Raw genomic sequence first — 24,289 nt, forward strand, 5'->3', positions numbered from 1 at the left:
TCAAGGTAACTGAAGGCGTTAAAATTCTGAGACAAGTTGAGGGTATCATACTGTTTGTTGGTACTTACGTGAATTTATCTTTACTTTTGTAGCAAAGGTAAAAAATGATTATTTTTTCCTTTCTCTGTCTTTTCTTTCTTTTTCAGATTGGTCAGGTGAAGCAGGAGCTGTCACGCAAAGACACAGAGTTGCTAGCCTTGCAGACAAAGCTGGAGACCCTCACAAATCAGTTCTCTGACAGCAAGCAGCATATTGAAGTTCTGAAAGAGTCTCTTACAGCTAAAGAGCAAAGAGCGGCCATTCTGCAGACAGAGGTAAGACGGGCAATTGTGCACTTATTGACTTTCCATAGAGCAAGAGATAAAAAGTATTTTTTTTCTTCCTGTTTCAATTATACAATCCCACAATGATTTGCTATAGCTTGTTCTGAGCACATTGTTTCTTTGCTTATATACTTGCTTTCTCTTGGCCAGGAATTGAGGGTAGAGAAACGTGTAAGTGCACACATGTTCCTATGGATAAATGCACATTTGTACAACATAATCCAGTAATATTATTGTTCCTAGGCACATCTGAATTGGAAGTCACAATGCCTGAGCTAGGGGAATTTATTTTCAATGACTTTGTACCTAGAAAGGAGAAAAAAAAAAAAAAAAAAAAAAAAGGAAAGTAATGAAGCTTGCTGTGGCTTTACTACTACTGTCAGCATGCACAGAAATTCTTGCATGTAAGCCTGCGCTTACACCTGAAATGAGTGTCTTCCTGTGTTTCATTGCATATTCCAAGGTATAGGAAAAATGTTTTCATAACTGTTATAACAAATGGTCATTAAATTTGCAAATTATGTAAGACACAACTGTATTTTTGAATATCGAATGGACAGTAAGTGTAGTAAATGCATTTATTGCTACTGGACATTCTTGAAGAACAAGTTTGGCATGTTGTGTGAACACAGCGGTTCGGTCTTCTGCCATGGAAAACTGCAGTGTTAGGAGAAGCCCAAAAGATGGCAGTCATGCATCAAAAAATATCAGAACTGTTACAACTAAACCAGCAAAAAGCCAAGCTATAAAATAAGGATACAGAAAGTTTGTGGCTAACGATGGTAGAAAGATTCCATGTTACAAGAGTGTGAGAGAATTTATTTGCACCTTTTACTCTTGTTCCACTTTCCTTCAGCCATGTTCAGTGACTCTGAGGGTGTACATGGCCTTAGCCACCTGTGGAACTCAAATTACACAGAAAATAACCTTTGATGTAAGAATGCTTTTCTGATTATTCTCAGATTTATATAGAAACTGAAATTATATTTCCTTTAATGCAGTAGGGGTGTAGACATAACAGTGAAAGACTAAGTGAAGCAAGTCTTACAGAGAAGGGAATATATTTAGCTATTAAACTTAACTGACGTAGGGAACAAAGGCAGAGAGGATCTGCAGGGTCGTCTCCAGATCAGAAGCAAAGGCAGCAATGTTACAGTTTAAGCACAAGTTGAAAATGAAAACTGTGTTTAAGCTTGGTTATATTAACAGACAATTTGAGACAGGCAAATAATTTGGGATGACTGAATATGGAAGTAGATATTAGGTAAAGAAGTAATTAAAAATAAAAATTGCAGCTTTTTATCCTTTATATTGATTGAAAGTAATATAAAAATATTAAATAACTGAGTATTGTGACAAACTTACAAAGCTAAAAACATGTTGCGTAATTTAAACAAAATATTTAAGGACAAAAAGACAATGTTATATATACCCTTGGGAGCTACTCTTGATGGTTATTCAAGACATTTTGATTTTGCTTCAGCTGAAGGTCACAGTAGGTGTCTCTTTTTAATGTAGAAATCATTATATTTTATTCTCTGACTTGTAATATTAACTAAATAATCATTGAAAATATTTGCTGATTTCTTCCAAGTGAGATTGTCATTGCAAAAGCAAGTCATCTCACTCTATTTCTGAAACATGACATGGCTCTCTTAATAATAGAATGTGCCTGAAAGATGAGACAGTGAGGTTTTCTACTTCTTGCTGTTACGTCACTCACATTGTTTCCTTCCAGATATTATAACTGAAGCACAACAATCTGCACTAGCAGGGAAATATAATTTTCTGTCTGTCTTCCTGTCTTTGTCTTTCAGTAAATAGTTGCTATGGTGTTAAAACATTAACAAAACTGTTTCAGCATGATGCTTCTCTGATAGATTTAAATGGATTATAGAGCTGTGAATGGTGTATTTGCTCTGGAACAGTAGTTCAAATACAGTCTAGTGCATTTTTCATAGTAAAATGTAGCAGTCTGGTATGGATTAAACACATACAAAGTACAGTTGATTCATCAGGGTATTCCATTGTATCAGAGTTAAGTTGAATATTTAGAATTATCTAGTTATGTTTCTGAGAATTTTTATGTAATTCCCACAATATATTTACACTTTTTGAAAGATAATCACATCTTTTTCATACTTGCTGATATTCTTGACAAAAAATTCAACAATTAAATCATCTTACTCGCTTATCTTTCTTCTGTCTCCACAAGTGACCCTCTCAAGCATAAGTTGGAAAGATGTTCATGAACTGCATCATTAAGATGCTTGTTGCATCCTGTGAGACAGCCCTTTCTTAAAGGAAAGTTTATCTTTCTATAGAATATTTTTTTACCGGAAATAGATACGAACATGAGATCTTGCTTGATCTCACTGTGTTCTTGACAACACTGGCTGGTGTTAAAATATCTCCAGAGCTTCTCTCTAGATACCTGGAGAATGTTCTGAGGAAAGAAAGAGGTGCATTTTCTGCCATATATTGGCAGAAATCTTCATAAGGGAGTGGTATTTTACAGTCATTTTAAAATAAACATTTTGAGAGAAAAGTGCATGACTTCATGAACCTTTTTGTTTTTTTCTTTAATAAAGCTGCAGGTAGGCATGGAAATGCCTACCTTGTTGGTGCAGTGTATCAAAAATGGATCTGACACCTGCCGTTACCAGAACTACAAAGAATGGTGTCTTATTTGCGGGATATTTATCTTTAGGGCTATTGGGTGGAGAGGGTATTGTGGTTAGCTTTTCAATTTGTGAGGGAAACTTTAAAAATAGTTCTAAATGTGTACAATCCTTTTGTAAATAAAACAATCCAAAAATATTTATTTTGTCATTTTTCCATATGAAGTTTGTATTATACCTCAGTGAGCTCTTCAGCTTATTTCAGTGCTGTCTGGTACGTGGCTTCAATGAGTGGTTAGATGAATCAGTGAGAATTTTCTGTTTCATATACTGTTTGATGTGATTCTGTAATTGGTCTATTCCATATGGTAAATTTAGATTTATACTCAGTAAAAAATATATATATATTAAGTCATCAGGAACGGTATTATTTACTTTGAATGTCGTATTAGAATACAGAATGCTCCATAGGCCTTTCTTTCCTGGTGCTTTTACTGGCATTTAGGAACTATAGTAGACTCCCAAACCAAGGAGGAGCATATTAATGGGAGCTGGGTGTCTCTAAAAAGACCTCTTGACACCTGCAAACATTCTCAGTTCACAAAACTGAGTTTGGCGTGTTTAAATATTTAATACCATGTGCTAGATTGTGCTAGAGATTGTGGAAGAAGATATGAACTGCTTTCTGATGTGAGCAGGCCCTGAAGATTGTGCACCTGTCCTACATTGAGCTTACAGGCCTAGCAAGAAGCGAACAGCCTCTGCACAAAGCCTCAGCTCTGCAAGGTATTTGGGTAATCAAAGTTGCCCAGAAAACTAGAAGCTGTACATTCATAAAGAATTTGCTCTCAGCATTTCTACAGGCCTGACTGAGTAGTGCGGTCATTTGTATAGCTAGGTGAAAAGTCAACTCTAACATAATTCATAAGAAAGATCAATGTCAAAAATAGAGTGAAGTCCTGGGAACTGCCACTGTATAAAATCAGTCAGTAAACATTGTTTTTAACTGCTGACCATGCTATCAGGGAAACAACTCAATTTGTGTTTCTTATTTGTCATAGTCATAGGATGTCACAGAAATTATTCTTTTTACAATGTGATTTCAGGTTTTTGATGCTTCACATAGCAATATTTACAGTAACGTAAAAGTAGCATTTCACCCCACACACTAAACATAGTGTTCCATTGTCTCCTGTGCATTTCTTAATTATTTCTGTATTCACTTCAACATCTGTCTTAAAAGTAGCTGGCCCTTGTTAGAAGTCATAACAAGCTCTTAACACATTTCACAGTTGATATTCTGTCTGTTCTTTTTGCTGGCAATAGTGTAGAGATAGCAACAGAGAATAAATGTTTTGCGTTTTGCCACTAGGGAGAAATTAGGTTTGGATAAAAGGTATGGAAGATTGTACCTTCTGATCTGACTGAATGGAGCATGGCATTGTTTGTGGATCTAAACAAATGGTTATGCCATGGTTTGTGCAGGTGACTCAAGAAACTAGACAGAAGAATCAATCAATCAATTTTGGAAATAAAGTATTGTTTTTTCTAGACATTACTGACAATTTCATAAACCCTTCTGCAAATGATCAGCATCTTAATAATAGCTGATTGCTACCGTACACTAGAGATGGTGGTTAAAATGAGAAAAACCACATGTGGAAGCTAAGCCCTGTTGTCTCAAGCTCATCAGTGTATTCTGAAACTCACTGTGGACCTTTTGAAGATTTTAATGATGTCCCTCAGCTATAAACTAGTAATGTTCTTGAAGTTAAGATTTTAATCTAATTGCAGATTCCAAGATTTTTTTTTTAAAGGGCTTAAGAATAAATGTAGTTATGTTATATCAATTCTAATGCTAATTGTGATAGTTACTGGAGTTATTGATGTGTTATTTTTCTTGGAAATTCAGAGTTCCCTATGCTGTGTGTATGGCAATGTAGATTAGGAACAGTTATGGAGTATAATTTACTGCTACTGGTAAATTCTGTGAAGGCAGATCAGTGATTCATAACATGATTTTTCGTACCCGTGTTTGTTACAGTGAAGAAATTGAAAAATCTTATGTATGGTACCTGGATGAGAAGAGCTACCTGTTGTACCTAGGAAGGCTGCTGTGTTGAAGGTGGCAACTGATGTGCTTGTTTTACTAAAGCTTCATGGGAAATTGTGTGGTATGTGCAGGCCAAGTTAGCAAGCATGTTGTTAAGTGAAGGACTAGCAGATGCCTGAGCTGTGCTGTGGGACTTAGTTGCCATGCATAAAGGCATGGGACACTGTTACTGTGAAGTCAGTTAGGTTAACCCTAGGTTAAGACAACGCTGTCCAAGACACAGAAGTCAGGAGAAGGGGCGTCAACACCTCAGTAGCTGTTTGCCCAGTTGTTTCCAAGTGCAGAGAAAATCTTAAGCTGACTTTGTTGAAATTGGCATCACCTGACTCCAAGAGCCCTCAATTCTTGTCACTGTGGGAGGATGCCATACATAAACCGAGTTGACATGAATAAACAAGTGCAATGTTCTGCCAGGAAGAGTGTTAAGGTAATGACTGTGTGTCCTGCCAGCCTTTGAAAATATTCCTGAAAGTGTTTTCTGTGGTTTCCTAGGCAGGGACCTCACACAAATAAAACCAGGAATGCAATTTGCTCCAAACCGTAAGCTAATACGGAGTTCAAAGAGAATAATCAATCAGAAAATGAAAAGCTTTTGTGGATAAATTTGTTTGCAGATGTTCTGTGTTCTCTTAATACTGTAGGCATCTGGAGTATCTTGACTATTTTGTAAGAAATGTTGAGGCTGTGTGGATTTGCCTGTGAGAGAGATTTTCAGTTCCCCTTCAAGTATGAATGAAAATGATTATTAGCTTTAATATTGGGTGCATGCAGAGAAGGACATACCTAATCAGTCACTAAGTCTGTGTTAGTTTAAAGAAAACAAAGCCAGCTCTACCTGCTGAACTTCTTGTTACAAACACTGTCAATTCTATGTATCATATTTGGGTAGTACTTGTTTCTCTAGTATCACTACGAAATGTACTCCATGCACTATTTGCTAGGTGAGAGGTTAGGAATGTGCTTTTAATAATGCATGTGGAAGTGGGAAAGCTCCAGACATTGAGGTGGCAGCAGGACTCCAGTGGCTGCTCGGAAGAACAGGGCAGGCCTTTTCCCCTGTGGCAAGAACTTGTTGCTCCGTGTAAAAGGAATCAGACAAAACAACAGTGGCTTTTGTGGGCATAACATGCTGTAAATGAGGAGCCTTAGAGGCAGGTTTTCCATTAGTAAATTGAAATAAAGTGGAATTAGAATACCGCATTAAAACTAAATGTTGCTCGAAACGCCATAAGCAAAGTGGCTACCTAAACTCTTTCTCTAGCTGGAGTTGTCCACGTTGTCTTTTCAGTTCATGTTTCTGCTATGTAGAAGGACCAAGAAATTCAGTGATCACCCTGTTTACTTTGTGTGACTGATGTCCTGTAATGGCTTCAGCTAACAGGAACCAAATCTGGTACTGTCAAATAAGATTAGCAGCCAGGCTGGCGGGCTTGAGCTCTGTCTGAATGTTGAGTGGATAGGGGTCAGTGGGTTTCTTTTGGTCTCTTGAGCAGGTTGCTGGTGTTGGATTTCGTGTTCCACAATGGTCTTTGAGATTAGTCTGTGCTCTGTGGTGACCTTTTTCTTCTCATCAAATTTATATTCAGATAGCTCTGAGTTCTTCTCTCATTTCTTTTGTGTTGTGGGCTGTGTGTTTCATTTGTGCAAGAGAAGTGTAGAAGGAAAAGGAAAAGCTTCCCAATGTGCAGTTTTGAAGTTTGAGGATACCACAGAATTGTCAGCGTTTCTAAGGTTGTTGAGACTATAGGAGCTCCAAGTATATTTCTTTGTCCAAATTGCACCCACAATATCCTGTTGTACGTCATTTGTTCCATCTTATCTTTAACACAAAGCTGCATCCTACAGAGAAAAAAAAAAAAAAAGCACCTTACATTTAAACTAATTTGTTGCTATTTAAGTGAAAATATTCTTAGCCTTTGTAAAGCAATCTGCTTTCCATATTTTGATCTGAAGTGGCCGTTTTCATTGTGTCCAGGCTGAGCTAAGACTCTCAATAAATATAGAATATAAAGTGACTATATGGTACTAATATTCAAAATTTAAATATCTTAACATTAGTAATGTTTCAAATAAAAGAGTCAATTTTCCTACATATAAGAGAACCTCTGCTGGTATTGTGTTGGCTTCTACTCTGAAGGGAAAAGTACCAAACTTGTATTGCATTAAGACTGAACTATGTCAGAAATATGGTTTTGAATATACTTTGGGAAAAAAAACAACTGATTATTTTCATCATCTGGTCTCCTACTTTATGTAGCAACTGTTTTATTCCAAACTGAAATAAGCTGAAGTCTCAAATGGATGTTAGTTTTCAGAATCTCTTCGTAATTTGACAGTGCATGCTTCCTTGTGGAAGTACAGTTTATCTTCTTAAAAGTTCTCTCCTTTAGTGCTAAACAAACTCTGTTTCTGCATGTCTGAATCTAGGTGGATGCATTACGCTTACGTTTGGAGGAGAAAGAGACCATGCTAAACAAGAAGACAAAGCAGATTCAGGAGATTGCAGAAGAGAAAGGCACTCAAGCAGGAGAGATCCATGATCTCAAGGATATGTTAGAGGTGAAGGAACGCAAAGTTAACGTTCTTCAGAAGAAGGTAAGATTGTAGAGCTCTAAGTCAGATCCTTATCTTTGATACATCCTGATTCCTAAGCCTGTCAAGAATTTATTTTTTCTGTGTTCGTGAGCCGGTCTGTTCGTGTCATGGGAAGATAGTGAATGATGAATATCTGTTTAAAATTTTGCATTAAAAAAAAAAAAAAAGAAAAAATTCAAAGCAAATATTATTGCCTTGAGGTGTTCCAGATGCTGCTTTTGGTTTCACTTCACTATTAACACTGACTGAAGTACTGACTGGTGTTCAAAGAGCGTTTGGATGTTGTGCTGAGGGACATGGTTTAGCGAGAACCATTGGTGAAGGGCAAATGGTTGGACTGGATGATCCTGTGGGTCTTTTCCAACCTTAGCAATTCTGTGATTCTATGAAGTAACTGTAGAAGGGCGCATCTTAAGGAAAATCAATCCTTTCATACCAACCACCTTAAAGCCATGCTGACTTGAAGCATTGGACGGTGGGTGATATCAGTATGTAAATAATTTAATGGGGATTTGTAACAATAGAACCAAATTGAATTGTTCCTCTGTAACTTTCTGAGAAAAGTTAAGAATTCAGTAGATAGAACTTTCAGTAGGAATGCTATTTTATCAACCTTAAATTTTCTCAGGAGCTACTGGAAAAGGATAATCAGATTTCAGACCACCTATCTCTCTGGATAAGAACATGCAGACCTTGTCAGTGAAATCAGGGAGGTCTGCATAAGAAAATGTAGACTCTGTCAGAAATAGGAGAGATTTTCCAACGGATTTTAAACCCCAAGGCAATGAATGATGATTTGCAAGTCACACAAAGTATTTCCCTTTTTTTTTTAATTTATGAAATATATTTTTTTCTGTATCCTAGCAGAAACTGCTCTTGGATCTTGTGTTCTATGTATTAGGCTGTGAATATGCTTTTTTTTTTTTTTTCCCCTCTATCATGTATTTTTTTCCTATACCCTTTAGCAACTCTGTGAAATTATTGTCATTTTAATAGTTCAGAATATTAATTAATTTTGTGTATCTCGCCGATGCTTTTTCTTCCAGTATGTACCTATAAATCATGGTGCTTTAGGTCATGTTCAGTGCCATTACAGCAAACTTCACGTGGGAATGAAAGTTCAGCAATGAAGTTTAGCCATAAACCAGTCATTAATAATTCTAGATCAGTCTTATTCCCTCTCTGAACAGTGTCAATTTGGGGCTTTTTTTTCTTTTTAGGAACACTTACAGACTTCTAATTTTTGTACTGTGCTCTTGCTTTGTTTTCAAAATTGGTCATGCACACTCCAAAGATTGATTGAGATCCCAGCTGAATACGTAACAAAATGTAGGGAATCTGACCTTTATGTAAATGTTAAATGTCAGTGAGGTTGTTTTATTCCATTGACTTTTACATTGTTTTTTTCATGTTTTCTTATTTGCTCGACTTAACTCTTTACAGTGATCCTTCAGTGGTTCATTTAGTAGTGCTGAAGGTTCTGTTTTTGCTGCTTTTTTGGGGGGCTTGTTTTACTTCCCGAAACCAATCTAATCCATATTAAGAAAGTTTCATCTTTTCACGTGGCTAGCCTATTTGTTTCTTGCTGCTTTCAAGTAAAGTTATCTGCTCTCTCAGGATAGGAAAGTAAGGGCCCAGACCTTTAGAAGTAAAGATTTTGAGTTCATGTTCTCACACATAGGTGAACAGAAGACAACATTGCTGTAATAAAAAGAGATTTGAGTTGTTTTATAAAGTATGTTTATAAGCTTCTTAAATAAAGGAAGATAACCTGCCTGTAGAAAACAATCTTTCTTACTGCTAGCTAGGATTGTGCAAACAGTGCAGTTTGCTGCAGCCTTCAGTTTGTTGGAACTGTTTCCTTTAACATGAACAGTTGAATTGCAAGGTTTTAAATCCAAAGAGATTATTTTCAGTTCCTCTAATGGGCAAACCTAGAATGTTTTTATGGAGAATTCAGCTGACAATCCTTATATCACTTCCATGCATGATAGCCTTTTTATTCATATCTCTGATTGTAAGCTGTCATTTTCAGAAAGATTATATTTTTATCTGTATATTCTAATTGAAGATCTGGATTAATCTGATACTGTTAAAAATATTTTCTGAAGTCGTAGGTAGCAACATTTTTTTACTGCCTTATTTATCTAATCTTAATGCTCGTTTTAAGTTTGCCAACATGATTTAAGTGATATCTAGGCATTTTAGTTGAATACAGTGAACAGCTTGGAAAGCTGTGGTACAAAAAAAAAAAAAAAACCTTATGTAGTATTAAGAAATATTTTTCTGTAGATTTTTGGAAATTTCATCATCGGCATAAAAGTGCTGCTTGCAGTTGTGAGGAGGTACAGGTGTTGGTAGGCTGAAAGAATTTAACTGAATTAATTATTTGATTAGTAGATACTATTTAATTGCAATTTACCAAGTATTTTTCCCCCAGCATATGCTCAGATTTGAGATATTTATGAAGTGTGATATGAACTGGATTTGGAACACTGAAATATTTTTATGCTAGGTAATAAAATAATAAATATGTTAGGAAAGAAAATATATATGGAAAAATCATTAACATGCTTCACATCAATTTATGAAAAGTTGTTCACTGTTTTAATTTAGATAGGTCATCTCTACTAGTAATATAGTGATATGATATATGGCTATACTCAGCATTTGGACTTCATGATTTTTATATTTTCTGTGAATGGTTTAGATGTGTTATCACCTATTCTAATGACATAGGCAAGAAATTGTTTGGTATGGTGCTAAAATTGTAATATACTTAATGCCTGTGATTTCTGCAGAAAGCAAAATTGATTTTAGACATACTCTTTACTATCGGGTCTCTGTTTGGATTCCTTGGAGCTGGCCACGGCCTAGTTTATTTTATGAACTGTTGTGTCATTGCTGTATTGGTAAGCAAAGAGCTATAAAGTATACTTCTTGATTATTCTGGAATCCAAATGAAGAAATTAAGAAATGTTTACTGGCTGATTAAAGATCAAATAAAAGACACAGACGAAGATGATGAGTGACAAAGATCTGAAAAACTAACATAACAATTGACATCACTGTTCATACCCAATAGGCACTACAATACATATTCCAGGTTGCTAAGGAAACCACATGCTTCACATTTTAAATTCTGGAATCTTTCCTGTTCTAAGCTTCTACAGTGAAACTGCTTGGTTGTGCCTTACTTGAAACAATAGGTATAGAGTAAATGCTAGAAATTTGGAGACTACAGGAATTGTCTGAAATTTTTATGGAAAACCTTGATTTTTTTTTTAATTAATTGTCAATAGCAGAAAATGTTAGAACTCTGGATAAGGGGAGAATGTTAGCAAGTAAAATAAGGAGCATGCTGGACTAGTCTGAATTCTGAACATGGAAAAGATTAAATAGTGCTTCATTATTCTCTGTGCCACATCTATCTATCTGTGCTGGTAGACCAGGATGGAGAGGAATAGGAAAAAAAAGAAAGCCACAATCAGTGCTCTGTAATCAAAGCATTTTAGAGAAATATCATTAGGGAGAAAGGGTAGGTAAGTTATCCTGAAAGAAAAAAAAAAAGGAAAAAAAGAAAAGCAAGAAAAAAGCAGTGAATCATTCACATCTTTCTTGGTGGAGTCATGTTTTGTGTTTGGGGGTGGGGTTAACACTCCCTTCATTGTACAGTGCAGCTTCAGGCAAATAAAATAGAAGTTTTCCTCTCAGTCCAGAGGGGTGTTATTCAGCAGCTCCTTCCACACAATGTGATAATTGACTTGTGATAAAGTAGAGAAGGAGCACAGATTATTTACTTTTTGTGGCTGTGCTGATGTTGCTTGTTTAGCCAGTATTCAGGAAGACTCCAGATGCAATCTTCCTACTCTTTTGAATAAGAAACATTGTCTTTCTGCAGAGGAAGACAAATGCCCTCTACTTTTCAAAAAGCTTAGAAATCAAAATAAATATTTATGTTTAATGATAAATATTGTATAGCAGGAAAGAGGGACTGCAAATTGAATGTTTAACTTAGTTGTTTAGAATCAATAGTGATCACAGTTACTGCAAGAGTGGTGTTGGTTTAGTTTTCATAACTTTTAAAGTTTATTGTTTGAACTTTAAGGGTGCTTTAATTTCCATTCCCTTGTCCAATTAAGTAGATTCATCTCCTCAGGCAGTTCTTCTGATCCAACTCTGAAAAGAGAAGAGGGAAATCACAGGGAAGAGTGTGAGGCAGTAGCACAGGCTGCCCACCGAAGTTGTAGGTGCCCCATGCCTGGAGATATTCAAGGGTGTGGCCCTGGGCAGTCTGATCTAGTGGCAGGGGGTTGGAACTGGAAGGTCTTTAAGGCCCCTTCCAACCCATTTTCTCTAAATTTACAGCTAGTGAGAAGTTTTTAGAGTAAGAGTCATAATTTTGGATGATACAAAACTTGGAGGAGTGGCTGACACAACAGAAGGCTGTGCTACCATTCATCAAGACCTGGACAGACTAGGGAGTTGGGCAGAGAGGAACCTGATGAGGTTCAACGAGTGCAAGTATAGAGTCTTACACCTGGGAGAAATAACTGTATGCATCAATACATACATAACAGTACATCAGTACATACAGAGGGCTGAGCTGCTGCAAAGGAGTTCTGCGGCAAAGGACCTGGAGGTTCTGGTGGCCAACATGTTGGCCATGAACTAGCAGAGTGCCCTTGTGGCCATGAAGGCCAATGGTATCCTGAGGTGCATTAAAATAGTATGATCAGCAGGTGGAGGGAGGAGATCCTCCCTCCTACTCTGCCCCGATGAAGCTGCATCTGGAATACTATGTCCAGTTCTGGGCTCTCCAGTTCAAAAAAGACAGGGATCTCTTACAGTCCAGCGAAGGGTGACAAAGATGATTCAGGGTTTAAGTATTTCTCCTGGAGGAAAGTTTGAGAAATTTGGGATTCTTCATTCTGGAAAAGACTTGAGATCTCATCAGTGTTTATAAACATCCAAAGTGTAGGAGTCAAGTCAATGGGGTGGGCTCTTTTTGGTGGCGAGAAACAGTAGATCAAGGGGCACTGGGCAGAAATTGGAACACGGGAAGTTCCATGCTAATGCAAAGAAGAATTTCTTCCCTGCCAGGACTGATGGAGCAGTAGAATAGGCTGCCCAGAGAGGTGCTGGAGTTTCCTTTTCTGGAGATGAATTCAAGACCTATCTGGATGCCTACCTGTGCGACCTGCTGTAGGGAGCCTGCTTGATGATATCTAGAGGTGCCTTCCAACCCTTGCAGTTCTGTGATTCTGTGAGTCCATTTCTTCATACTGTCTTCAGCTCTTTGTTAATTTAAGCTTAAAGGTGAATGATTACCAAACATCTTAGAGTTTCTTACAGCTACTTCAGCTTCAGCAAGATTTTCCCACTCAGGAAAGGCATTAGCTCATGAGATTTGAGCTTTTTTGATCATTTCTGAGACATACAACAACATTTGTCCTAATAGATCCAAAAGCTTAGCTTCTGACAGTCTTTTCAATGGCAGATATCATTAGTTTACAGGTGCTGGTAGAGGTGACAGTGTACTCTTGAGGCACTTGCACAAGAAATATACTTTTGACCTTTTTACTCATTATAGATTAGTCATGGCAGATGCCATGTTGTAGCTTGAGGTACACTCCAGCATTCTCATTTATGATTTCCAATGAGCAAATGTTTTACAGATAAGTTGAGTGGCACGGACGCAGCGTTCCTTGTATGGCCTTACCAGTGCTAAGTGGAGGCAAGTGTCACCTTCCTTGACCTGCCAGCAGTACTCTTCCTTTGTGCCCTTGCTTGTCATTTCTTGCTCTGAAGAATTTTCATTAGGAAAGTGTTAACAATCTAAACATGGTTTACTTGTAATGAAGGGATTGCCTTGGTATATTGTCCAGCTACTTTCTTCCTCTTTCCAGACCTACAAAAGCTTACTCACACTCTGGCACCTTGCCATGTTGTATCTCATTGTGTGGGTGTTAGTAGCTTTGTCAATGGAACACACTTCTCTTGTAAGAAAGGTCTTTTTTAACCAACGTGGTGGCACAGGGCTCTTTGACTGACTAAGTTCCTGTCTCAGTGTTTCCACAGATGTATGTTGAATCCTTCCTGCTGTGCCTCTGACATTTCACTATGTCCTGGAGATAGCATACTGTTGTCTGCAGAATGTATCTGTTCTTCCTAGAATCCCTGAGGTGTCTGGTTTTCCCTTCTACTTAGGAGATAAATTTTGTGTTTGGGATACTTGTGCATCCACTCTTTGAGTCAGTAACATCTAGTTCCTTGTTTTATCAGTGTGCAGATCATGATTTCATCATGCAGGAAAGTGGGAGAAAGTTGGAGCCTATTCAGTTTCCTTTTGGAATGTGATCTCTGTAGTCTCAATGGAGATCTTTCTGAGTACAACTTCTAGGCTCTATACATCAACAGTGTTCAAATTTAGTAATATTAAATTAATTTTCATTTTCTTTTTTTTCACATCAATTACAGTGACATATTCTAATTCTACAACGTGCCACAAATAGTGTATTTGGATATCAAACAATTACTCATGAACACCTAAGCTTCCAGTAGAATTTTTTGAAGATTTAAAGGGCATTAATTAATGGTTCTCTCTTCATTTAGTTAGATTATACTAAACACTACATTATCGGTTCTTTTTCTGATTCATTGTGCAATTATTTGGAAAAACATTGTCGTTCAAGTCTAAAAAGCTCTTATTACTAGTCACCTAAAATTTAACATGCATGGAGAATCCCAAATATATACTGCATGGATTTTGAAAATACCTCCAAAAAGAAGTTATTTTTAAGTGTATATTTTAAAAGTAAATCTCAAGGTTGCATAAAACTAACTTTTATTAAACTTCAGTGCAGTGAAATCTGTAAGAGAATTTACTTGTATACGTCTAATGTGCACTTTGAAGATTTGATTAGTAAATTATATGGAATATGAGACCTTATGGAGAAAACAAAATTTAAGTTTGATGATTGATATTAGTGCCCATTTTATGTTACTACAGTGTGGTATGGTTACCAATGCAGTAACTGTGTTAGGAGAACCTACTGGGATCAAAATAAATGTTATGCCTGGATATATTATAAATTGGGATCTGTATTTGGAGCATATATTCTTTTACTTTTATATAACCCCTTTTTCATATGCACCTTCTTTTGTAAAATAAGAACATCTGGATTGTGTGTAGCATATGTACCTGTAGTCCCAGAAGAATAATATTCTATTCAAAAATCAAGTGCTCTGATGTGGAGGAAAGACAACAAGACAGATTCGTGACATCTAGTAATGTATAGAACCTTATCTTACCCTGATGCTATTTAACAATCTTTCCTATTGCCTTCAGTAACTTGAGAACTTGACTTCTAACTTTTTTTTTTTTAATGAATATCCACATCCATTCATTTTAGATAAGTAATTTCAAACTAAAAAAGGAGGGCAGGACTGTTGGGTTAATGATTTCAGTTCTGCAGTTCAGCTGATGTAGCATGCTAACATAGGGTTGTTCAACTGATATGTGTTGCTGTAATAGTGTTACATAAGATGGATAGCACCAGCGAAGTTGCAAGAAAACTCCATGGAGTTTCTGGTATTATCTGTGCTCCAGTGTTCCAAAGAACTGAAACTCTGAACCACGATTCAGCAAATCCGTCATGTATGGAAGGGATCTTTTTTTGAGTATCCCTCAAAGAGGAACAGTCATTTTTTTTGTTGTGTTCTTCTTGTGCCTTGAGATAACCTCTTGATTGGCAAGACAGAACATTACTCATAGGTAGTGGGACTGACAAATTCTGGTTCTTGAAGGGATCTGGGAAAAGAGCCAACTTTGGGGCCTCTTGGTTTCATTATAAATTAAACATGTAGTTTTTCTGGCAAGATAAAGCTAATAAGCTTTGTTGGTGTGTTCACTGTCATGCTAGACAAATACAAACTTCCCTATGATTGAAGAGGCAGGAAAAGCAAGGGTGTATGCTTTTTTTGAGGTTACTTACATCAGTCTTCCTCACATAGCTTTTCATTGCTCTCTAGGTTGCAAGACTTACAGAGTTTCCAACATTTTAGTCGCCACTAAATTGCTGTCCAGGCTTTTTCTGCTCCTCAGGGGATTGTCTGAGCTGTGTCTGGAACAGACATTACTGATAGACCCAGCGAACTTAGTGATCTTCACTAAGACAAGGAATGAATCATTTCTTGGTATAAATCAATATTTTCCTGTTTTCAAGAGCGGGTTTTGAATCCACTAGGCTAGGAAATGTTCTAAGGTGGGGTTCTGCTCGATATTTGTGCCACCATTGGGACTGTTTTAAGGTACAAGTACATAAACAGCATTCAAACCTGTGATTTCACTTGTGCAAAGGATAAGGAAACTTAATTTCAGTATGGAGTAGTGTCGCAAAGGGCAACTAAGATTGTCTTGCCCTAAAATGGGACGAGTTTGATAGTTAAAATGCTTCTTTGCATTATGAAGGGCTTGCATACCTTCAGGCAGAGATGAGTGAAGGATAATTTTGAACACAGGACCACTCTTCCATTCTTAATATGCAGCAGAGTTTGAAGTGATGGTTTACCTAAAGCAATCAGTGGTATAAAAATTGGAGAGAATATGATCAAATGATTGTACTAATTTAAAATATTGGATTCTTAGGCTCATGCATTTTTTGGAGCACAGATTGTGAAAGAATTTTATTAGTGAGTTTGATATTTTTGTCAGCTATCACTGGACGTATTCTGAAGTAATTCTGTAAAAGACATAATAGCTAAATAGTCAAGAATATATATCTACACTCTTGTGCTTAGCATTTAGAGTAATACCTTACTCCTCCCTTCCTATTCATCATCCTTAAAAGGAGAATGAAACAGTAAATAACAGTTGTTTGGACATGTTTTACGCTGGGATTAAAAAAATCTCTTATTTCTGGAGCACTCCCCGCTGGTTTACCTTACATTATTTCTTTGATCATTTTATTAAATCAGTGTGTTGGACAATGTAATAGAGTATCTAAATCTACATTTCATTTACAGTCTTTGTTCAAGTTGCACAGCTGGCTTGCTTGAGTGATCCTAAATGATAACGTAAATGAAAATGAAATTTAGTTTGCTGTGAGGATTTCCTTTTAGTCAATAGTAAATCCCATGTTCCCATCCCGTCCGTTGGCCTGCCTCGGTGTTTGATCTCCTTCATTCTCTGATTTCCATTCTTTGCTATTGCAGTGCTGGGACACTTTCCATTATTAGTGTCTTTTCTCATCAACCATTTTTTTCTGTTTGTTTTTCAGTTTGTAGCACCGTACTGCTAAGTGGAAGTGTGTCACTAGTTATGGTATCCTTACTCTGTGTAGAACCAAAATCAGAATCTAAAGCAAGTCAGAAAAATAGTTTAAGTAATCCCCAGTATGAGACATTAAATTGCCATAGAACTAAGAGTATTTGGCAGTAATAATCAGTGAAATACTGTACTTGGGGTTTAGCCAAGTGAAGAAGTTTGATTCATAATTTAGTAAGTTTTTCACTTGACGTGTTTTAAACATTATGTAGTCTTGTAAAGCTTGACCTACTCCAAAAGGAATGTCACAATTTCTTAGTTTTACTCTGCTTCCTAGAAAATAACAGATCTAAGCTAACATCTACTAGTTCCAAATTTTCCTTGCTTTAACAGCACTTTGTAAGAAAGGGAGAGACTCCTCCACAGTGACGTAGTTTTGGTTTTACTTATTTTGAACATTTAAGTACTACCAATATAGAAGTATGCTTAATTGTATTTTTCTTTTTCCTGTAGTGAATTTTCCTAAATCAAACCTATATCAGCAAAGCACTTTCTAGAATTTGGTACAGAAGTGAGCAAATGCCTCCAAAAGAATTGGTTGTGGGGTTTTGTTTGTTTGTTTGTTTAGGTTCTTTGTTGTTGTTCTTTTCAATACGTTTATGGCTCTTAGGAGGAAAACTTCAGAAAGCAGAGTCACAGAGATTGCTTCATAATGTCAGGACACGGCTGAAAGAATTGGCATGATGCTATTCTGCACAATTAGGCCAAGATTTCAATCAAATGGATGCTATACATAATTTGATTGTGAAATTAGTTAGATGATTCTGATTATGGTTTTCAATATAAGTGACATTTTAGTGCATATTAAATAAATAAGTAAGATATAAAGTTAGTATTTCACTGAAGAGAAGCAGAGTCTAAATGAATCTCTTTTTGCCATTTATGATAGCAGTAATCTATTTTAATGTACTTGGGTAAACAAAAGTGTTGCCCTGAAGTTGGAACCAACAAATTGTCTTAAACAACCCAGTTGGAAAACTTGATGCTGATGGATAACGGGTACGTTCTCTTAGCTGATAAACATTGGCAAAAACAAAGGGTCATGCTGAGAAACTGTAAGATAAGCCATAGATAGAGATGTGTTTGATGCATGGACTCAGATGTGAATGATCCAAATCATTTATTAGAAGTTCTCACATCACTTACATACCTTCACAAGTTTTCTTTTTCTAGTTTTCCCATCCACCCCTAAACTTTCCTATCCACCTTTACATGTCAACACAGCATTCTACAAACACTCCTCAAACAGTTCATGCAGGCGCTTATCCAATCAGAGCCGTGAGCTGTTCCTTCTTCTTCTGGAGGTGTCCTTGGTTCTCATGCTGTTTATCTTGCTCCACAGCTGCTGCTCTGTACAGTCCTTCTTGTATTCCCACAGAGATGCTTTTTTATGGATTATGTAATTAACCATATATGATTAATCGGTTGGCTCAGATTTTTCTGAAACAAATCCCCTACAATAAGCCTTTTTACTCCAATGTATACCAAATATAATTTGGGATCATTTACCAATTCAAGAATCAGTCTATGGGTTCTCTTCTTAATCTTTCTCTTGAAACTACAAACTACGCGAGATTCTCCTTAGAAGCTAGTAAGGAAAATGCCTTTCAGCATCAGTTTTTAGAAATAGAAAACTGCAGTGATAGAATTGCTTTAGAAGTTTTGAAGGAAATTCAAGCTGTTTACTAGCAAGACAGAGAGACTGCAAACATGATAGCAATCGTCTGAGAATATAATTTGAAACATCTGGTTTAAATGCTGTCTAATGTTGGGAATGCAACAGTACAGGAAAAAAATACTACTCAGAAGGTACTATAATTGTATCTCAGCTTATAGCACCAATTCTTGTCAGTTCTCTTTTATAGTTTGTCAGCAAACCAGTGCTACCAGAGAAAGATTAAATATGCAAAGGAAAGGAAAACAGCAGAAAACAAAGGGATGGAATTGTCCTTAGAGATTATTTCTGTGTAAACATAGCTGAGTATGTTCTTGTTGATCCAAATCTACTTGCAAAGCACCTTTTTTGTGGGAAAAAAAAAAAAAAACACTGAAAAGAGAATGGTCTGTTGGATCAGTGTCAATAGTTTGTGGCTTCTTCACCACGGGTACAAAATAATTAACCATCTATACAAATTATTATGTCAAGCTGTGTTGTAGCGGCACTTATTTCTCCAGAGTTTGTTTTGTTTTCTCAAGTCATCCTGCACAAATGTTAATGCAAAGTTAGGTAAGGAATAACCCATTGATTCTGTTAGGTGTCCTGCAATTCTTCTTGTTTTTTTAAGCTTTCTTTTCACTTTGTAACCATTTCTTCCTTTTGAACCTGAAGCAGTGTGCCTGTTTGTAATCCGTGCATGCATTCATTTGACATTAAATTCTTTTTTAAATAGAAATCATAATTGATTCTTTAGGCTTTCTAAGCTGCGTAGCCACAAAATATTATATTTGTAAAGCTAAGCAGTGTAAGAACTTGCTAATTTCAAAGGATTTTCATCAGGTCTTGAGAGTAAAAAATGCAAAAATGTTTTCATCTTCTGAAAGAGCAAGCTTTTGTTGGTTTGTTTTTGTTTACTCCTTTGGAAGCTATTTTGAACTGTAGCTTGAGCAGCGGTCAATAAGATTTTTTTACTGTGTATGATATACCGCTATGCTGGAGTTTCCCAATCTCAAATTCTCTTTCAGTCATGTCCTCCTCCATACTCTTCCAATCCCTTTAGCCTGTTTTTCTTTCTTAAGCCACTGCAAATCAAAGTGTAGCAGAATTCCGTTGTTCTTATACATTACAGAGTCTCAGTATACTAGGTTCTGCAGAATGTGGGCATTCCCAAAGTGCAGTGATATTCTGATGTGATGTTGCAAAGATAATAATGTTCCAGGTAAGCACTGAAGTACAACACTGGTAAAAAGAAAAAAAAATAAAAGAAAACTTACATTTGAGGAAAAATAAGAAGTGATCAAGGAGTAGCAGAATTTGTGTAAACAGAACAGGTTTATCAGTTAACTAACAGTTCACTATCCATGTTGAAGTGTTACCTGGGGCTCTAGAATTTGAAGTTCTTTAAGAAAGCTTAAAGATATTGAAGAGGTCAATACTGGGACCAGCGCTCTTTAACATCTTTATCAATGACATTGACAGTGAAATTTAGTGCACTTTCAGCAGGTTTGCAAATGATGCTAAGCTGTGTGATCTAGTGGACGCAGTTGAGGGATGGGATACCATCCAGAGAGACCCAGGCAGGTTCAAGAAGTGGGATCAGGAGAACCTCATGAGGTTCAACAAAGCCAAGTGCAAGGTCTTGAACCTGGGTAATGGCAACCCCCACTATCACTACAAGCTGGGGGATGTAAGGGTGGAGCACAGCCCTGCCAAAAAGGACCTGGAAGCACTGGTGGATGGCAAGCTGGGCATGAGCCAGCAATGTGCCCACACAGCCCAGAAGGCCAACTGTATCCTGAACTGCATCAAAGGAAGCGTGGCCAGCAGGGTGAGGGAGGTGATCCTGCCCCTCTATTCTGCAGTGGTGAGACCTGACTTGGAATACTGCATCCAGATGTGGAGTCCTAAGTACAGGAGATATGTGGACCTGTTGAAGCACATCCAGAGGAGAGCCACAGAAATGACCCCAGGGATGGAACGTCTCCCCTGTGAGGACAGGCTGAGAGCTGAGGCTGTTCAGCATGGAGAAGGCTCTGGGTAGACCTGAGGGCAGCCTTTCAGTATCTGAAGGGGGAACTATAGGAAAGGAGGGGACAGACTCGTAAGCAGAGTCTATGGTGATAGCACAAGGGAAAGCAGTTTCAAACTAAAAAACAGTAGATTTGGATTGGATACAAGGATGGTGAGGCATTTAAGAATGACATTTCTAGAATTTGTTTCCCTCTCAATTTTCTAGTGGAAATGCTTTACACCTTTTTCTGAAGGAACATTATTTTTGCTTATGTCAGATAGAATGATGTAATCTTGTCCCTTGTAACTGATATATTCTCCTCCTGATTCTGACGCAACTCTGCTCTTCTGAAAAATTGTGAGATTGTTGCAAAATGGAGTATGACTGCAGGCTACCAACTTTTTATCATTGTATTAGGATTCTTACACTGAAGGGAGTGGCATCTTGCCAACTAGAAGGAGTTGTAGCTGTTCTGTCATCACGTACCTGCTTACTTGCCCTCTTTCTCCTGCACTAGGTGATCGGTGAGATTCACCTTCTTGTAGTGATTAGCCCTGGAGTTGACCTGGCCAACAGTGCCATTACAAAACTTTGGAAGAATTGTTTGGAAAGCTTACACCTTATGTTTATTTCTCTGCTTTATTTATCTGGACAGGAATTCCATGGGAACAGATTAGAAAATCTATCAACCCATCTGATTATTTAAATCCTTTTTACAGTAGTGGATGAAAGCTAGGATTGAAGAAATGGGAGGTGTAGCAGTCTCCTGAGGTATTTTGCTCTTCTGATATAAATCACAGGATACTATCCTGTGTTACAATAATTGCCTTTTAGATGTTCAGTGTATATTAAGGAGAAGATGCCATGTTGCTGGTGAAAATACTACAGCTAGTTATTCAGTGCAGGAGGTACAAACTTTCTCAAGACTGAAAAAGATTTTTAATTTAAAATTTTCCTTTTTTTTTTTTAAATGTATACATTCCCAAATATCTTTGGACCTCTGTAATTCTAAGGGGATTGTTTCACTTTTTTTCCTTATTGTCTTAGAATGAAAAAGAATGAACTAAGTTAATAGGGTTTTACCATGTGTTTATTTTTTTTTCTTTTACCACTTTGTTTCTTTCAAAAGACAAGTAAAATAGCAAAGAGAAACTTGAATGTTGGAAATGAAATACATATACAATTAATTAGCTGTCAGGTGATGAAAAAAGTTGCAATCTGTTGATCTTAGATTAAAAACAAATATTTTGTAGGAGGAAAGAGTTCTTTTCCAATATTAGGAAAGAACTAAAAAAGAAACTGAATGACCCATTCCCAAACCCACTGTGCTAATTATGATATAGCAGTTACTGGCACAGTAGAAATCCACTTCACAAATATTCTATTTACACACATCACAGCACATACAGTGGTTCGACAAAAGGTATTTTTGGCTGAAGCATACTATGAAGGATCTACTGATAACCTATAACTAAAGGAATCTGGGAATCTAATGATCTTTATGAGTATTAAATAAAATGCACCTCATTTAATTCCCTGGGCTGTTTTTTCTTCTTTGCATTTGCATGGACTTTTCAGTAGAATGAGTATTTGCAAGAAGTACAATGCATTCTTGCCTTTGGAACAGCATGCCAGAGGCAACTTCTCTTGCCTCTGCTCCTGTGCTTTGGAGTGGAAAGAGAAATAATTGTTTCTATGCAACTAGGAGTAAATCACCCAGGTTGAAACAAGGTAGTACCTGACAGCAGGTAAAGTTAGAGAAAAAGATTTCAGTAAATGATTATTGAAAAGGAAACTGGTATGCAGAGCAGAAGATTCCTGTCTGTGAATGTATACCTTCACAGTAAGCTTCGTGTTTCTAAGCTTCTAGAAGAAGGTCCCTGTCTTGACCCAGCAAACTGAGTATGTATGTGAAGACTAAAAAATATTTATAATCTATATTTTTTATTTTTCCTATTTAGAAACTTTTCATGTATATACATATGTATGCTCCTTAGGTTTCTAGGACATTACAGGGGAAATTTGCCATCTTCCAACTGTTCCAAGGCTAAACAACTCTGCTTCATTCTTTGTCGCTTTCTGTTTTCCAGAGAGTTTGGAGACTCCAACACATTTTATTTTATCTTTTACTACAGAAAAAGATAGGCCTGTTTTAATAATCTGACTTATTTCTATCAGTTATTTGAGAATTTGTTCAGAATTACTTTTTTTTCCCCAGTTTCTTAGGAATAGAGGAACATAAAATAAATGTGAGGTACATTATGTATTCTTTTTGATGAAGGGACTCAGAGTGTTTGCAAGGATGTAATAGTAAAATTCTTTCTGTTGATTGACTAATGGGGTATGTGGAGAATATTCTTTGCTTTTCTCATTAGCTTATATTATTCTGGGGTATTTATAGTTTAGCTTTTATTTGTTACAGTAGCCGAAATGGATAAAGACATTTCCATCGCTCTTTCTGTCATTTCAGAAAGGACATTTCCCACTTGTTGCTATACGGGTGTTTCAGTTTGGGCACATCAGTTGAGCTAGTTTTCTATAATTTAAAGGCATATCCTTCTAAGGGACCATCAGTTATCCTGTCCTGCAAAAAGCACAACTGTTGGTAACTTTGTTTTTTATTTGTTTGGCTTGTTGGATTTTTTTAATTATTTTTATTAATAGTTCCTGTGTATTAGTGTGACTTGGAACAGTTTTGTATATCCTCTATTCCCTGGTGGATAAAGAAAGAAAACATTCATTACTTCAGACTCCAAAGCATGAAAGAATAGACGAATTCACCCCTTTTACACACAGCATTTTTTTTTTTGTGTGTACCAGAGAATGCTGTTGAAATGGGAAAATGTTCAGTTATAGTACTAATCCGTTGCTGTCTTTTTTTTTTCTTATCACAGTAAATAGTGTTCCTGAAACATGTAAATGCCTGCTGTGCTTGTGCAAATGCTTGTGCTGCTTTGGCAAGTATCTTCCACGTGCTGGCTGTGAATTATTCAGCTGTCTCTTGTGTGCAGTTTGGTCACAACAGAAAGTCACTTAGTCCCCTCTCCAGCCACTTGGAGCCTTTGCTGGAGCGTTTCGCCTCCAGAAGTAAACACAAGTCTAAGAATAGCTCACACTTCTTTGTAGTATCTTTTCATGGTTGGCTGTCTAAACAGCCAGGCTGTCTAGACACCTGACGACACTGAAAGCTCCTATGGTCAAATGCAGCCATGTAGGCTGCTCTCGGGGATGTTACCTCGTTGGTGTCTGCATCTGTGGGCGCCAGGAGAGCTTCTCATTCAGAATGGTTGAGCTCTCTCTGAAGCTCCCTGTACTCCAAGCATATGCTAATGGGATGTTAAATAATACACAAGTTTAAAAAGAAGCAGGATTTTTTGGTTATCACAGTTATTTCTGAGTCTGCTTTTTTTGGTGCTCTTCAAAATTTGCTTTACAGTGTTGTTTGTACTGTGCTTAGTCTTAAACCTCGAGAAAAACTTAGAGCACTAATGCTTTTCCTCTATGAGAAAATAATGAGGAAGGTAAACTAAAATCAGTTTTAGTCCATTCCTTAAAAGTTGAAATAAATAAATATTTACACACAGTTCTACTGCTATCAATAAAACATAGATTGTGTACAAAGCTGGATCATAAGTTTACAT

At 36.9% G+C, this 24,289-nt stretch overlaps 1 protein-coding gene across 17 annotated transcripts in view; it reads left to right on the plus strand.

The window, feature by feature from the left end:
* The window catches only part of ERC1 (ELKS/RAB6-interacting/CAST family member 1), a 291,778-nt gene that overhangs the window by 87,022 nt on the left and 180,467 nt on the right, over positions 1-24,289 (plus strand). For all 17 annotated transcript variants that reach the window (XM_040650627.2, XM_046901424.1, XM_015286777.4 and 14 more), the window contains 2 exons: positions 147-314; positions 7,485-7,652. In XM_040650627.2, the coding sequence (XP_040506561.1) occupies positions 147-314; positions 7,485-7,652 (336 nt within the window). The remainder of the gene's footprint in view (positions 1-146; positions 315-7,484; positions 7,653-24,289) is intronic.

The sequence above is a fragment of the Gallus gallus genome, chromosome 1 (genome assembly GCF_016699485.2).
Source record: "Gallus gallus isolate bGalGal1 chromosome 1, bGalGal1.mat.broiler.GRCg7b, whole genome shotgun sequence".
Lineage (NCBI taxonomy): Eukaryota > Metazoa > Chordata > Aves > Galliformes > Phasianidae > Gallus > Gallus gallus.